The sequence below is a fragment of the Salmo salar genome, chromosome 23 (genome assembly GCF_965601325.2).
Source record: "Salmo salar chromosome 23, fSalSal1, whole genome shotgun sequence".
NCBI lineage: Eukaryota > Metazoa > Chordata > Actinopteri > Salmoniformes > Salmonidae > Salmo > Salmo salar.
The window spans coordinates 12,214,487-12,229,008 of NC_138313.1; the positions used below are offsets into that span (position 1 = coordinate 12,214,487).

At 43.2% G+C, this 14,522-nt stretch overlaps 1 protein-coding gene across 1 annotated transcript; it reads left to right on the plus strand.

Moving 5' to 3' along the window:
- The first annotated feature begins 4,104 nt into the window (after positions 1-4,104).
- LOC106584064 (transcription factor MafAa) lies at positions 4,105-8,622 on the plus strand. The gene has a single exon (XM_014168896.3). The coding sequence runs from the start codon at positions 5,254-5,256 to the stop codon at positions 6,178-6,180; it is 927 nt and encodes a 308-aa protein (XP_014024371.1). The 5' UTR covers positions 4,105-5,253; the 3' UTR covers positions 6,181-8,622.
- Positions 8,623-14,522: the final 5,900 nt, after the last annotated feature.

Below are 14,522 nucleotides of genomic sequence, written 5' to 3' on the forward strand. Positions count from 1 at the left end.
GCATCGTGCATAAGAACAGCCATGGTATATTGGCCATATACCACACCTCCTCGTGCCTTATTGCTTAAAAATAGCATGAGATTAGCTATTCAACTACAAATGTTTTTCTGTGTCCCATGGCAACAAAAAAAGTTTGGAGAGGGGGGCTTGCTCGAACCTTGCGGGCAATTTTGCGCTACGCCACTGTAGGAGACCGGGAGCTATCACTCTTCCATCCTTCCATTCCATCTTGTTTCCCTACTCCCTCTCCCTCTTGCTGAAGATGTAAGTGCCTTAGACAGGTGTCTGCTGCTGCTTGTCTCAAACCCTCAACACAGGCTGCTGAGCTCGGCAAAGCCTAATTAAGATCAATATTTGAATGTTTTGTAAAAGCGCACAAGAAAAGGGAGAGGAGAGAGAGAGGTGTGTGTGTGTGGGGGGGGGGGTGGTATGTGTGTGTTTCTTCTCCCCAGTAGATAGCAGTAGCATAAAAAATGCTAACTTATTATAAACAGTGGCTATTCCATTAATAAAGATCAGTTTCTTTGTGAGAAATGATTCATTAGCTCTCTCTCCTCACTCGTCCAACTATTTTATTTCCTTCTGTCAATTACCTCTCCCCCTACATTATCTTCATGTCTCATAGATTCAAGATGTGCAAGTATTGGATAAAGAAACTTACTTTTTCACTGACTCAACGTAAGCTTTGGCAAACGCCTTACAACATGTAGTAGTAGGCAAGTATGTAGGGTTTTCTGTCAAATCTCCATTTAACATGTTGCCTCTTTCTGTTGACCTTCTATTGGCTTCATAAAGTGTGCATGTGACTCCGTGTCCCTCTAGAAATTGAAACTGATTCCTTAAGACCAGCATTTAAGACTAGCATTTAAGATGGCCACAAAAACTCTGTCTCTGATAACCTTAACACCCCCCCCCCCCCCCCCCCCCCCACACACACACACACACACACACACACACACACACACAGACAGACCAAGGAGAAGACTTTGGATAGAAGAGGGTTAACTTCGCCCAAAGCTTGCGCTTGTGCCCACCCTGCTCAAATAATCTCCCACTCGCTATGTGGATCTCCCGCGTGCTGATGTCCATTTTTGCTTAAATCGGTAAGAACTGCACCAGCAGCGAACACCCAATATGCAAAGGCACAATGAAATCCCTGACTTCTTCTAAATGTATGTCTCAAGGCCTCGGCCACACACACTTCCCTCTCACAATGAATGGACCTAATGGCAGATCTTCTTAAATGTGGCATTTCAATGCGGACTGCTTAGCTTGGCGTTTGGGGTCCGGCTCCTGCTTATTTGATAAAGCCCCAACCCCCGTTATGATGACTTAGTGCACCTTAAACTTCAAATACCTTGATATTTCTGTCCCGTTTCATCTTACAGTCCTACTTTTCTTTTCATCCTAGCCAGCAGATTTGAGCCAGGAAGAGAGAATGCCTCCCAACTGGCACCCTATTCCCTATATAGTGCACTTCTTTTGACCAGAGCCCTATTGCCCATGGTCAAAGTGGTGCACTACAATCGGAATAAGATGCCATTTGGGAGGCAAATAGTGTATTTCACATCTGTAGTGTTGGACAGGAAGTTGAGCTCAGCGCAGTGTCAGGACGCACACAGTGTATTTCACAGCTGTAGTGTTGGACAGGAAGTTGAGCTCAGCGCAGTCAGGTGCAGGTTTTATGGTGACTATAGGCTACTCTTCTGCCCTATTCATCTCATATTATACCTGACTAAGTTAACTTACTGCTTGCCCTCCACCTTTTTTTCATCTCAATATCACTAGACCACACGAGTCTGGGGGGCCTAGTCTAATGTAGTCTAATTTGACAATGCACTACCATTACGCATTGCCCCTTAACCATTATTAACTTAGGCTACTGCCGTTTTTCATCTTATCACTAGACCACACCAGTCTCTCTGCAGGGCCTGAAGGGCTATGAAAAATATATTCCTTTAATTTATACTAAACAAAAATATAAATGCAACATGCAACAATTTCAAACATTTTACTATATGGAAATCAGTCAATATAAATACATTCCGTAGGCCCTAATCTATGGATTTCACATGACTGGGAATACTGATCTGTTGGTCGGGGCATGGATCGGAAAACAGTATCTGGTGTGGCCACCATTTGCCACAACTATCATGCTGAAACAAGAGGTTAGGGTCTCGGATGAACAGCACGACAATGGGCCTCAGGATCTCGTCACGGTTTCTCTGCATTCAAATTGCCATCGATAAAATGCAATTGTGTTCTTTGTCCGTAGCTTATGCCTGCCCATACCATAACCCCACCGCCAACATGGAACACTCTGTTCACAACGTTTACATTAGCAAACTACTCACCCACACGACACCATACACGTGGTCTGCGGTTGTAAGGCCGGTTGGACATACTGCTAAATTCTCTAAAATTACATTGGAGGTGGCTTGTGGTAGAGAAACTAACATTACATTTTCTGGTAACAGCTCTAGTGGACATTGCTGCAGTCAGCATGCCAATTGCACACTCCCTCAACTTGTGACATCAGGCATTGTGTTGTGTGACAAAATTGCACATTTTAGAGTGGCCTTTAATTGTCCCAAGCACAAGTTGCACCTGTGTAATCAGCTTCTTGATTTGCCACACCTGTCAGGTGGATGGATTATTTTGGAAAAGGAGAAACGCTCACTAACAGGGATGTAAATAAATTTGTGCACACAGTTTAAGAGAAATAAGCTTTTTGTGCATATGAAACATTTCTGGGGTCTTTTATTTTAGCTCATGAAACATGGGACCAACACTTTACATGTTGTGTTTGTATTTTTGTTCAGTGTAATTTGATAAAGAACTATTCTTCCATTATGCTTTAATTGTCCCTCGACTAACAGCCTAACCCAATTTGCAGAGAAAAGACACAAGTGAGCAGAATCTCAGTATTCATCCTACCCTCCCTTGAGACGCATATCACTGGTATCGACGTTCTGCTCAACCCTCTGCTTTGATTTTCTTTAACCCGGGTGCCTCTCCAGATGAAGACGTATGTCTCCATGATGGGGATGGGGATGGGGGGGGGCATACATTGCACGTTCCGCGCACGATGGGGGCGCACGTTGCACGCGAAGTTTAATTATTTGTCGATCCGCGGAGATGGGTCGGCATGCAATTTGTAGTTAATTGCGACTTAAAACCCTGCGCATGGGCCATCACGTGGAATAGCCTAATTGTAATTAAACCCCTCACACCCATCGCCCGGACCCTCAGCCCGACGGAAAATGTGGCTTGATTTTATGGGCGCGTGGCACTAAATCCATCACCACATAGGGTGGACTCGTGATTAGGGAGGCCTGGCCCGGGGATGCCAGATTCTTTCTTGTCCCTCAGACCACAGCTGCATAGGACATGTGTCCTTGTATGTGGCATAATATACATCAAATAAGAAGCGTTATAATTACACCTCTCCAACTTTTACCATCTCACTTCATCCCAGTATTATCTCATGCTTGTTTTCTATACGCTTTTCATTAGGTGTTTCATTCAGTTTTGAAGTGAATCCTGAGACAACTTTTTGTTGTATGATTTTTTTATGAGCGCGTTAACGGGACTCCCATGCTGCCAGTGCTCCCAGATGGGCTTTACGGAGTGGCCAAGCACCTCAAAGTTAACCAGCCTCACTTATTCCTCCCTTGTTTAGTCTGTTTTGTCATATTGATAATTCTAACGTTTCTGTTATAGACTGGAATAGATCTATTATCACCGCTGTTAATTCCCCCCCCCCCCCCCCCCCCCCCCCCCCCCCCCCGTTGTTTGCTATCAATCATGTGGAAGTAAGCTAGCCTAGCGGGGCGCCTCGCGCGTAGTTTACGTGTGCCTGCCTCTCTCCTCTCCGTGCAGTAGCACGATCTCGTCGCTAGAGGGGGGAGATGCACCTCTTCCGCGAGCATGAGTTCTGCGTTCCGACAGCTGCTGGCTGGTCCCAGTGCGAGATGTTGCTATAGGATAATGCAAATCCACCGCTGTCATCTTCTCCCATTGGTCCGTCACATACGAGGTGGGAGGGTCGGGCGCGTGGTGTCTTTAAAAGTGCAAATTGCCTTTCCCAGCGTCTCAGTGACACTGCGATGTTGCGCTGCACTGCAGAGCCGAAAGTAACGGCCATCTGCCGGATAGAGAGAACCAACTGTGAAAGGAATTCATCAGCTCACACACACATATACACACACTCTCACACACAGGACGCAACGTTCCCAGAGTGAAGGGGAAAACCGTGGGGACCGGCGCATTCGTGAGTACACAGCAAACTGATAAATCTGGACTGACCATTCAGAAACGGCACCACTTAGTCCTGTGTCCCACCACCGCTTAAGGAATATCTATTTTTAATATACATACCTATTTTTTGCTTGTAAGAACTCTTGAGAACTGTTTTTCTCCGAACCATTCCATTGTGGACTCAGATGCAGATGCAGAAAGTGGGACTTATTTTTTATTATTATTTTTTAAACATGTTTACGCAACTTTTATGCGCGCGTGTCTAGTGCACAGTGACTTTTTTCCGAGCAGTCATGTGTGTGTCTTGTGTGGAAAGTTTTATTCTGGTCATATGTAACACATGCTGCATGCTGCAGTAACTTCAGTCGCGAGCACCGCGAGCCTTCCTGCTCTCCTCCTGCAGAGAGCCTGGACTCCCTGTCCTTGCGTCAGTCGAGACGAAGAAGAAGAATACAGGAAAATATATACTTTATAAAAAAAAAACAGACAACAAGAGAGCAACAACTCCAGAACAGGAGAGGAGAAAATAAAATTATCCCCTGTGCTGTTTTCCTTCACAACCACTGACTGAAGGACAGTAAATCAGAAGGCGCGAGCCGGTACAGAGGTGGAGGGAGGACAGGACCGGTTGGTGTCTCCAAATTTCACCAGGGGGCTCGAGTTTCAGCCGGCCCTGGGCCGTGGTATTAAAAAGTGAATTTGACCTGTGATAAATTGTCAACAAGAAAATCGGCAGAGGAGAACTGGCAGGTGTACAAGTTAATTTGCGAGCATACATATATTAACACCGGCGCCGCTATACATAGTAGTTGTTTTAAGGACTAGCAGTTTAATACGAAGTACCCCCTCATCTATACAACCTTACAACTCCACGCACCGGGCACACAGACGTCCTATTCGAATCGAAGAAGCAATCTGCATCCGCGAGGGCTGCCCAGTGTCCTGCCCGGTGTTGGTTTGGCTGTGAGGGCGGGAGTCGTCGCATGGACTGACATGGCCACCGACCTCGCCATGAGCGCAGAGCTGCCCAATAGCCCACTGGCCATCGAGTACGTCAACGACTTCGACCTAATGAAGTTCGAAGTAAAGAAGGAGCCTCCAGAGGCTGACCGTTACTGCCACCGCCTCCCCCCGGGATCCCTCTCCTCCACCCCGATTAGCACGCCCTGCTCCTCCGTGCCTTCCTCGCCCAGCTTCTGCGCCCCCAGCCCCGGTGGCCAGTCGGGCCAAAACCTGGCCAACGGCGTCAACAGCAACAACAGCGGCAGCAGCAGCAACACCCAGAGTGTTGGCGGTAAGCCTCAGTTGGAGGACCTGTACTGGATCCCCAGCTACCAGCACCACATCAACCCCGAAGCCCTCAACCTGACCCCCGAGGATGCGGTGGAGGCCCTCATCGGCAACGCCCATCACCACCATCACCACCACCAGGGCTACGAGGGCTTCCGCGGCCAGCAGTATGTAGGGGAGGATCTATCCGCGACCTCGGCCGGTCACCATCACCAGGCCCACCATCACCACCACCACCACGGACACCGCCTCGAGGACCGCTTCTCGGACGAGCAGCTGGTCAGCATGACAGTGCGCGAGCTCAACCGGCAACTGAGGGGGTTCAGCAAAGAGGAGGTGATCCGCCTAAAGCAGAAGAGACGCACGCTCAAGAACCGAGGTTACGCGCAGTCCTGCCGCTACAAGCGCGTGCAGCAGAGGCACATGCTGGAGAGCGAGAAGTGCACGCTCCTGAGCCAGGTGGAACAGCTGAAGCAGGACGTTGCGCGTTTGGCCAAAGAGCGGGACCTCTACAAGGAGAAGTACGACAAGCTGGCGAGCCGAAGCTACAACGGTTGCGGGCCCGGTAACAACAGAGACCCCTCCAACGGAAACCACGGGAAACTGGCCTCCACGGAATTCTTCATGTAAGAGACTGATTCCTGACGTGACTTTTGCCCCCTTCTTAAACGTATTTAATTTTTTTTTATATAAATATATATATTATTTATAATTTTCTGTTTGCATTTTTTTGTTTACAGTTATTCCTTTAGGAAAAACACTCAGTGTACATTTTAAAAGTACAACATAGCATAATGCTTCATATTTAAAGAAACAAGCAAGGTAGGTGCGCACATAGGCTAAGTAGACTATTCTATGTGCGCAGATATAATTGTTCGATAAGTCTTAAAGATGCTCTTTGAATGAACTTCAATACACCAAGACCTCTTGATCTAGACATGGGATCACAAACTGTCAAATCAATAGACTGATTCATATTTTATGATGTAATAGATCTCAGAGAAACCCTGATTAACATTTGGAGTCTTTCTGAAACATGTGAATCAAGCTTGGCAAAGTAGACCTACTGGACAGAAAAACAAAACTGAAATCCTTATGTTTTTCTCAGACATTAAATCCGTACCTGTTTGTTTTGATTCTTTATATGGCATCTTAAAAGAGAGCCTTGAGCATCTTGAAGCTGGTGGGACTCAAGGAAGAGAACCCGGTATTTATTTTAACATTGGGACTGAATTGAAATCAAAGTGATCGAAACCACGGAAAAAGCAATACACCTTTGCAGCTCCTGCAAGTCCCGTTGATGTACCGGACTGTGATGATGGAGGGGACTCCCTGATATAGCCTTCCATCCCCGTTAACGGAAAGGGAACATTTGAATATTGCAAGTCTAGTTCCATCCCTTTTAGCAACTCTGCATGCAGGACATGTATGGTACGGTACCCCAAACCACCAGTCATCTAACACGAAAGCATGGCCCATGGTTCTTTCCTCCTGTCTTGGTACTTTCCTCTCCTCCTCTCTCATCCCTCTCTTCCTAGATTAAGGCCAAGGACGCGTCTTAACCGATATTTTCAATCGATTTTTCTATTGTTTTAAAACAAAACAAAAACAACAAAAATAAATGATCAACTGAGCCAGATATTAGACTTTATTTATTCCCAAGTGTACATATGTGTAGAGAACAGTTTTTGTGTTATTTAGTTACCTTACTTTTCAAAGCTTTTGTTGCTTGATGATGATTCAGAATGTCTTAATACAATGTTACAGCATGCAAATAGTCTACGATATTCTCTTACTTCTACTGGACATGTGGCCCATATGATGGAAACGAGAAGCCTAACTGCACTAAGATAAGAAACATTTTGGGGTAAAAAGTTTTTATGGCGTATTGATAGTTAAGGTAATAAGGTGGATATAGAAATTCGATGGGAGGTGATTTACATAATAGCTACAAATAAAAGGATGGCATTCGCTGCTAAAACTTTATGCACCAACTTATCTAAACTCTTAATTCATGGATTTAAAAAAAAAGTGTATAATAAAAGTAATAATAGAGGTGATCTGGAGGCTTGTGAATACTAATTAATTAAGTCCGCAGTACGGTGTCTTCCAGCTCAATATATCTTCTGTCTGATCTGATGTGTAGAGAGATGGCTACAGAGGATGCTTGATTTTTAGCATACAAATTAGAATATTTTGATCTGAGTGTATGGTGCCGACTTAGACTAACTAAAAAATCCTTACTCTCATCAAGAAATCCCCGGATGGTGTGTTACCTGCTGCCTAGATGATGTGCAGAAGTTCTGAACCACCTTGTCAATGCCAGGTGTTAGTGCAAGGCTGATGGCGACCTGTGTAGGAATACAGCCAGGTTGACACGACAAGGATAATTATGAGAGGTGTTTGCAAGTCGAATCATAATTAAGTGGAATAGAGGTGTTGTTTTCTACCTCCCAACATGCTGTACAGAAGAAGATAATGAATTATCTTGGATAATTGCATAGATTTTAAGTGAACTTCATTGTGGTGCAAATGCAATTCGTCTTAACTTAACGAAATAACTTATTTTGGTACTTTTTCTGATCTTAAACATTTTACAAAAAATATGTCCTATTTTAGTGAAAAGTTATTATTGATCGATTATCAATCAATTCATTCATCACTCAATCAGACAATAAAGCGGAGAGATGTGTCATTGGCCTCTGAGATTTAACCTGTGTTTTTGGTGCTAAAATTATTTCGAATTTTTAGAATTCCAACGTGAAACAGGCTTCAACACCAGCATCATGGCAAGATGGTGAAGTAAGTATATTCTGCACGGTGCAGTCGATGCCGCGTTAACGTGATCGTCGGAACTAGGAAACTCGGAAATATCCGACTTCCGAGTTTCCTAGTTCCGACTAGTATGTGAACGCTATATCTGTAGGCTATATATGATTTCTATATATTTATTCGAGAAACATTTAAATGTCCAAAGTGTGAATAAGTCAAAACAAAGACATGTTTCAAAATGGAATGTTGTTGAGAATCTTGTTTTCAAAATGTTTAATAAAAAATTCTGTCCAAAATCTGTTCATCCTTCCCCATGTCTTTCGTTTAAATGTGCCTTAGGCTCCGCCTAAATATAATGTTTACTCAATACACACAAAAGGTTAAAACATCTACAGTAGCCTCATAAGAAAATAAATAGCAGTTTTTTTATAGGCCTATGAATTATTTCGAAAATAATTGTGCAAATGAAACACCTCTCGCCTGAAGCGCTCGCCTGTTTGCAATAGTAAGATACCTGGATTGCCTTTAGAGAACGAATATCTCACGTTTCAATTAAATTATAGATTTTCTAATTTTGAGAATATCCAGTGAAACACCAGCGGATGTTTTAGCTATAACCGAGCAATTCAAGAATCGTCCATAAGCGTAATATATATATATATAGGCCTAAATGAAAAAGGAATCAGCCAAAATGTAATGACATATATATATATATGTCATTAAATTGTCATTACATTTTGCCTGATTCCTTTTTCATTATAGGCCTATATATATATATATATATATATATATATATATATATATAGGCCTATAATGAAAAAGGAATCAGGCAAAATGTAATGACAATTTTCTACTTAGCCTATAGGCTAGCTCAGAGTTAAACAAATGAACGTAATTATAATAGTTTAGATAGCCTATGTTTGTGGATTAGGCTATATATAAGATACGTTTCAGGTTCTGCAACGATTGGCCATCTAAATAAGGCTACTGAGCTCCAACGAAATGAGAAGCAATCTGTTGCAAAAAGTATAACATACAGAACCGAAACCACAATAACTCACTTTTGTCTTATTTAAAATGTACAATTATGATATTATTATTATGACCCTTTCATCATTATCCTGACGTTCGTGTTGTGCTGTATTTTAACCGAGATAAGCTACACGTGAACTTGCCTACTTTCCTCATGTCAAACGAAACAGTGTAGTCTATATCACACATCAACTGCAATTTCTGTAATGACGCACAGTAGTCTAATTTAACCGCCGTTCGACAGACAATGGGCACGAGCTTCTCCAAGTCCCTCTGCTCTGTATCCGGTAACGCCACTGGACCAAATTGTCTTTCTATGCAGCCGTTTAGGCTAGTCAACTACTCTGTGTGCAGCCCTTTCTCCCCTGGCCACGAGCTTCCCACTGGGCAAAAACTGTTTCCATGTCATTTCAACAAAAACATTATATGTGATGAAGTTGAATCAACGTGGAAAACTGATTGGACTTCAAATAAGGGAATTTCGTTGTTTTTTTTTCACCCAACTTTTAACCTAAATCCAATGACATGGTGCATGTTTTTCTTGAATTCACGTTAGTTGAAAACTCAACGAAATGTAAATCAAAACTAGATGTTGAACTGAGTCTGTGCCCAGTGGGTTTTATTGTCCGGGGAAAGCCCTGCGCGTCACCATGTGATGGATGGATGGCTCATGGACTTCGCGCGCGTTTACTGCCCTGGGCTGGCAATGCTCGCACCGCAAAGGGGGAGGTTCAGAGACGTCGCTGGTATAAAAGGTAGGAGAGCAGACATCTCTCTCTAACCGCAGTGAGCATGTTTGTTTGTAATATGGAGTGTTTAAACAGTGCGTTTAGAGCAGCCAGGCCGAATTTGGGTCCATCCCTTACAAAACAAGATTGCAGTTAGAGTGCATTATAACTGCAGAATGCTGCAATCTTGTTTTGTAAGGGATGGACCAACATTAGGCCTGACTGCTCTAAACACAATGTTTAAACACTCCACATTACAAACTAATTAATGCAGTAATTATGCAGTGAACTTCGGTTACAGTGCAGTATTACTGCAATTCGTCTGCAGTACACTGCAGTTATTCTGCAATTACTGCATCCAAAATACCACAGTTGACTGCAGTTACTGCACTGTTACTGCAGTTTCAAAACTAATCTTTTTATGCAAAGGATTCATTCAGGTGTGTGTGTGTGTGTGTGTGTGTGTGTGTGTGTGTGTGTGTGTGTGTGTGTGTGTGTGTGTGTGTGTGTGTGTGTGTGTGTGTGTGTGTGTGTGTGTGTGTGTGTGTGTGTGTGTGTGCGCACATGTGCATCCGCACATGCCCACCCACCTGTGTGTGTGTGTGTGACAGAGTGGGGGTCGGTGCTGTTTAAGATGAGGGAGGATGATACTTTTTTTTTTATGAGCGTGACCTTATTTCTATTACAGCATATTGGATTACTGTCATTCATATTATATTCACCCAGCTCAATGTAACATCGACAGGTTCAGGCTACTACATGATGCTCAAATTTTCCCTGTACTCATCACGAGGTTGCTACAACCTAGCCTATGAATGAAAGTTTACAATGTAGGTGCACAGGTTTAGAGAAAAATGTGAGTAATCAAGGTGGCAGACAGTGAGACGGTCAATACCGCCTTGCACACTTTTGCCTACATCTAGCTGACCTAGAGTGTAATCCTTAGTCCAACAGTTGCAAACTAGAGTTTCTATTGGAGAAATTCAGGTATGTTTATCCCTGTTTTGTTGCGTTTGTTTTCGCTTAAGAAACGTTTTTCAACAGAATCAGCGGAATGAATACAGTGCCATGAAAAGTATTTTCCTTCATTCTAATTTTCTCTACTTTTGCATATTTTTGATAATAAATGTTATCAGATCTTCAATCAAAACCTAACATTAGATAAAGGGAACCTGACTGAACAAGTAACACAACAATTACATACTTATTTCATTCATTTTATAAACAAAGTTATGCAACACCCAATGCCCCTGTGTGAAAAAGTAATTGACCCCTTGTGTAACCGGTGTGAAATGGCTAGCTAGTTAGCGGGGTGGGCGCTAATAGCGTTTCAATCGGTGACATCATTCGCTCTGAGACTTGAAGTAGTTGTTTCCCTTGCTCTGCAAGGACCGTGGCTTTTGTGGAGCGATAGGTAACGATACTTCGAGGGTGACTGTTGTCGATGTGTGCAGAGGGTCCCTGGTTCGAGCCCAGGTAGGGGCGAGGAGAGGGACAGAAGCAAAACTTTTACACTTGCACTCAATAACTGGTGTGCTACCTTTAGCTGCAATGTCTCCAACCAAACCCTTGTAGTTGTTGATCAGTCTCTCAAGTTGCTGTGGAGGAATTCTGGATGACTCTTCCATGAAGAACTGCTGTAACTTAGTAACATTTGCGGGGTTTCAAGCATGAACTGCTTGTTTCAAGTCCTGCCACAACATCTCAATTGGGATTAGGTCTGGACTTTGATTAGGCCATTCCAAAACGTCAAATTTGCTGCTTTTTAGCCATTTTCACGTAGACTTGATTGTGTGTTTTGGATCATTGTTTTTCTGTATGACCCAGTTGCGCTTCAGCTACAGCTCACAAACAAATGGCCTGATATTCTCCTGTAGAATTCTCTGATACAGAGCAGAATTCATGGTCCCTTCTATTAAGGAAGGTCGTCCAGACCCTGAGGCAGCAAAGCATTCCCAAACTATCACACTGCCACCACCATACTTGACCGTTGGTATGAGGTTCATTTTTGGTTTTCACCAGGCATAATGTGACCCATGTTTTCCAAAAAGTTGACTCAAGTTTGCAAAAGAAGCACCTGGATGATCATCAAGACTCTTGGAAGAATGTTCTATGGACAGATGATTCAAAACTACACCTTTTTGGATAACGTGGGTCCTGTCACATGCAAACACAGTTCACTTTCATAGCAGCCACAAACAAACAGCATGATCACTTTGCTCGTTAATTCCTTCTTGCATCTAAGAACTCTCCTCCTTTCACTTTTTCCCTTCACTTGTGGACTTCAGTGCTAGCTACCGTAGCATCCCTCTGTTTGAGCTGGGTGTTTGAGTAGGCTAAACTAGCTATCTGCATTTTCTAGCTAAGTATTCGAAAGTGAAAATGACAAAATATCTCTCTCTCTCCATTTTTAAGAAATTAATTTGTTCAAACCTTTCAACTATTGTCTTTCTCTCTCTTTGAGTCAACTCCTCACTCACCACATTTGATGCACTGCAGTGCTAGCTAGCTGCAGCTTATGCTTTCAGTACTAGATTCATTCCCTGATCCTTTGATTGGGTGGACAATATGTCAGTTCATGCTGCAAGAGCTCTGATAGGTTGGAGGGCGTCCTCCGGAAGTTGTCATAATTACTGTGTAAGTCTATGGAAGGGGGTGAGAACCATGAGCCTCCTAGCTTTTGTATTGAAGTCAATGTGCCCAGAAGTGGACGGAAGCTAGCTGTCCTCCGGCGACATCATGGTACTACCCTACAGAGCGCTGTTGAGGCTACTTTAGTCTTTCATTGCAAAACTGTGTGTTTTAATAAATTATTTGGTGATGTGAATAAAAATAGTATAGATTCATCTAAAAAGGATAACTGTTCAAATGTTTTACTATTTATATGAAATTCACTGAGGACAATGGTCCTCCCCTTCCTCCTCTGAGGAGCCATGTGTGTGTGCCACTCACTCCAAATGTGTTTTTTTCTCCGGGAGCAGTAAGAGCACTGAGGGGTGAGGCCGATGTGTCAGATCTAGTGAGTGGTGATATGACATCCATAAAGTCCTCAGATTAACAGGGTTCCCATACTCCTTCAGGGTCACTGACATGGAGCACGCATCACAGTTCTATGTGTATGTTCCATGCAGTTGGCGTTGCTCTATTTAGGTTTCAGACATGCAAGAAACATGTGTGTTACAGTAGTTGTGTGTATGAACAGAAAGTGGTTCTTCCATGGCCAAAAGCTGAAAAAAGCAAGGGGACCAGTGGAGGCTCCTCAGAGGAGGAAGGGGAGGACCATCCTCATCAGTGAATTTCATAAAAATAATAAGAGTGAAACATTAAAGTTATAATTTTTAGGTTAAACACACTGTTTTGCAATGAAGGTCTGACAGTAGCCTCAACAGCACTCTGTAGGGTAGCACCATGGTGTAGCCGGAGGACAGCTAGTTTCCGTCCTTCTCTGCGAAAAAAAATGAAGGAAAAAGCAAGAGAGAGAGAGCTATATTTAGTTGTATTTCATTTCACTTTCACTTACTTAGCTAGCGAGCCAGTTTAGCCTACTTAAACACCCAGCTAAAACAGAGGGGGATACAATGTTAGCTAACTGGCTATGGCTATCCAACAATGAAACTCTTTAAAGTCAAGCTAACATTTGTTTTATTTATTGCCACTGGGGCCCGCTGGTGTAACTGCAAAACAGTTTACTGCTGACTGTACACTGTACTGCATGATTGTAGCGGGTTTACTAACGTGTTAGTTCTAGTAGCTATGTTGACTATGACGTTAATATGGTGACAACGATGTAGGCTGTGTGTAGTGGTTGTGATATAAAGGTTTGGCATGGTAAGGTTTTTTTGCCTGGTCACAGACAGCTGATGTGTTGTGCACTGAAGTCCACAACTGAAAAGAAAAGGTGAGAGGAGGAGAGCGTGCTGATGCGAGAAGGAATTATACAATGATCAAAAGGGATCATGCTGTTTGTATGTGGCTGCTATTAAAGGGAAGTGTGTTTGCTTGTTATCATGGGTGTATTCATTCCGCCAATTCTGTTCAAAAACGTTTCTTAAACGGAAGCAAACGGAATGAAAAAGGGATGAACATACTTGAATTTGTCCAATGGAAACTCTCATTTGCAACTGTTGGACTAATGATTACACCCTAGATCAGCTAGATGCAGGCAAGAGTGTGCAAGGCGGTATTGGAATGTGTCATGTATTGAGTATCATGTAGTAGGCTAAACCTATCAATGTTACATTGAGCTGGGTGAATGGAATATGAATGACAGTCATCCAATATGCTGTAATAGAATGCAGGTCATGCTCATTAAAATGTTAAAAATCATTGTCCCACATCTTAAATGACACTGAGCGCCACTGAAGGGGACTGTATGAGGCATGCATACAATTCTGTCTATGCATGCGTTACTTATTTTTGTGTGTAGGTATTGCACTGCTT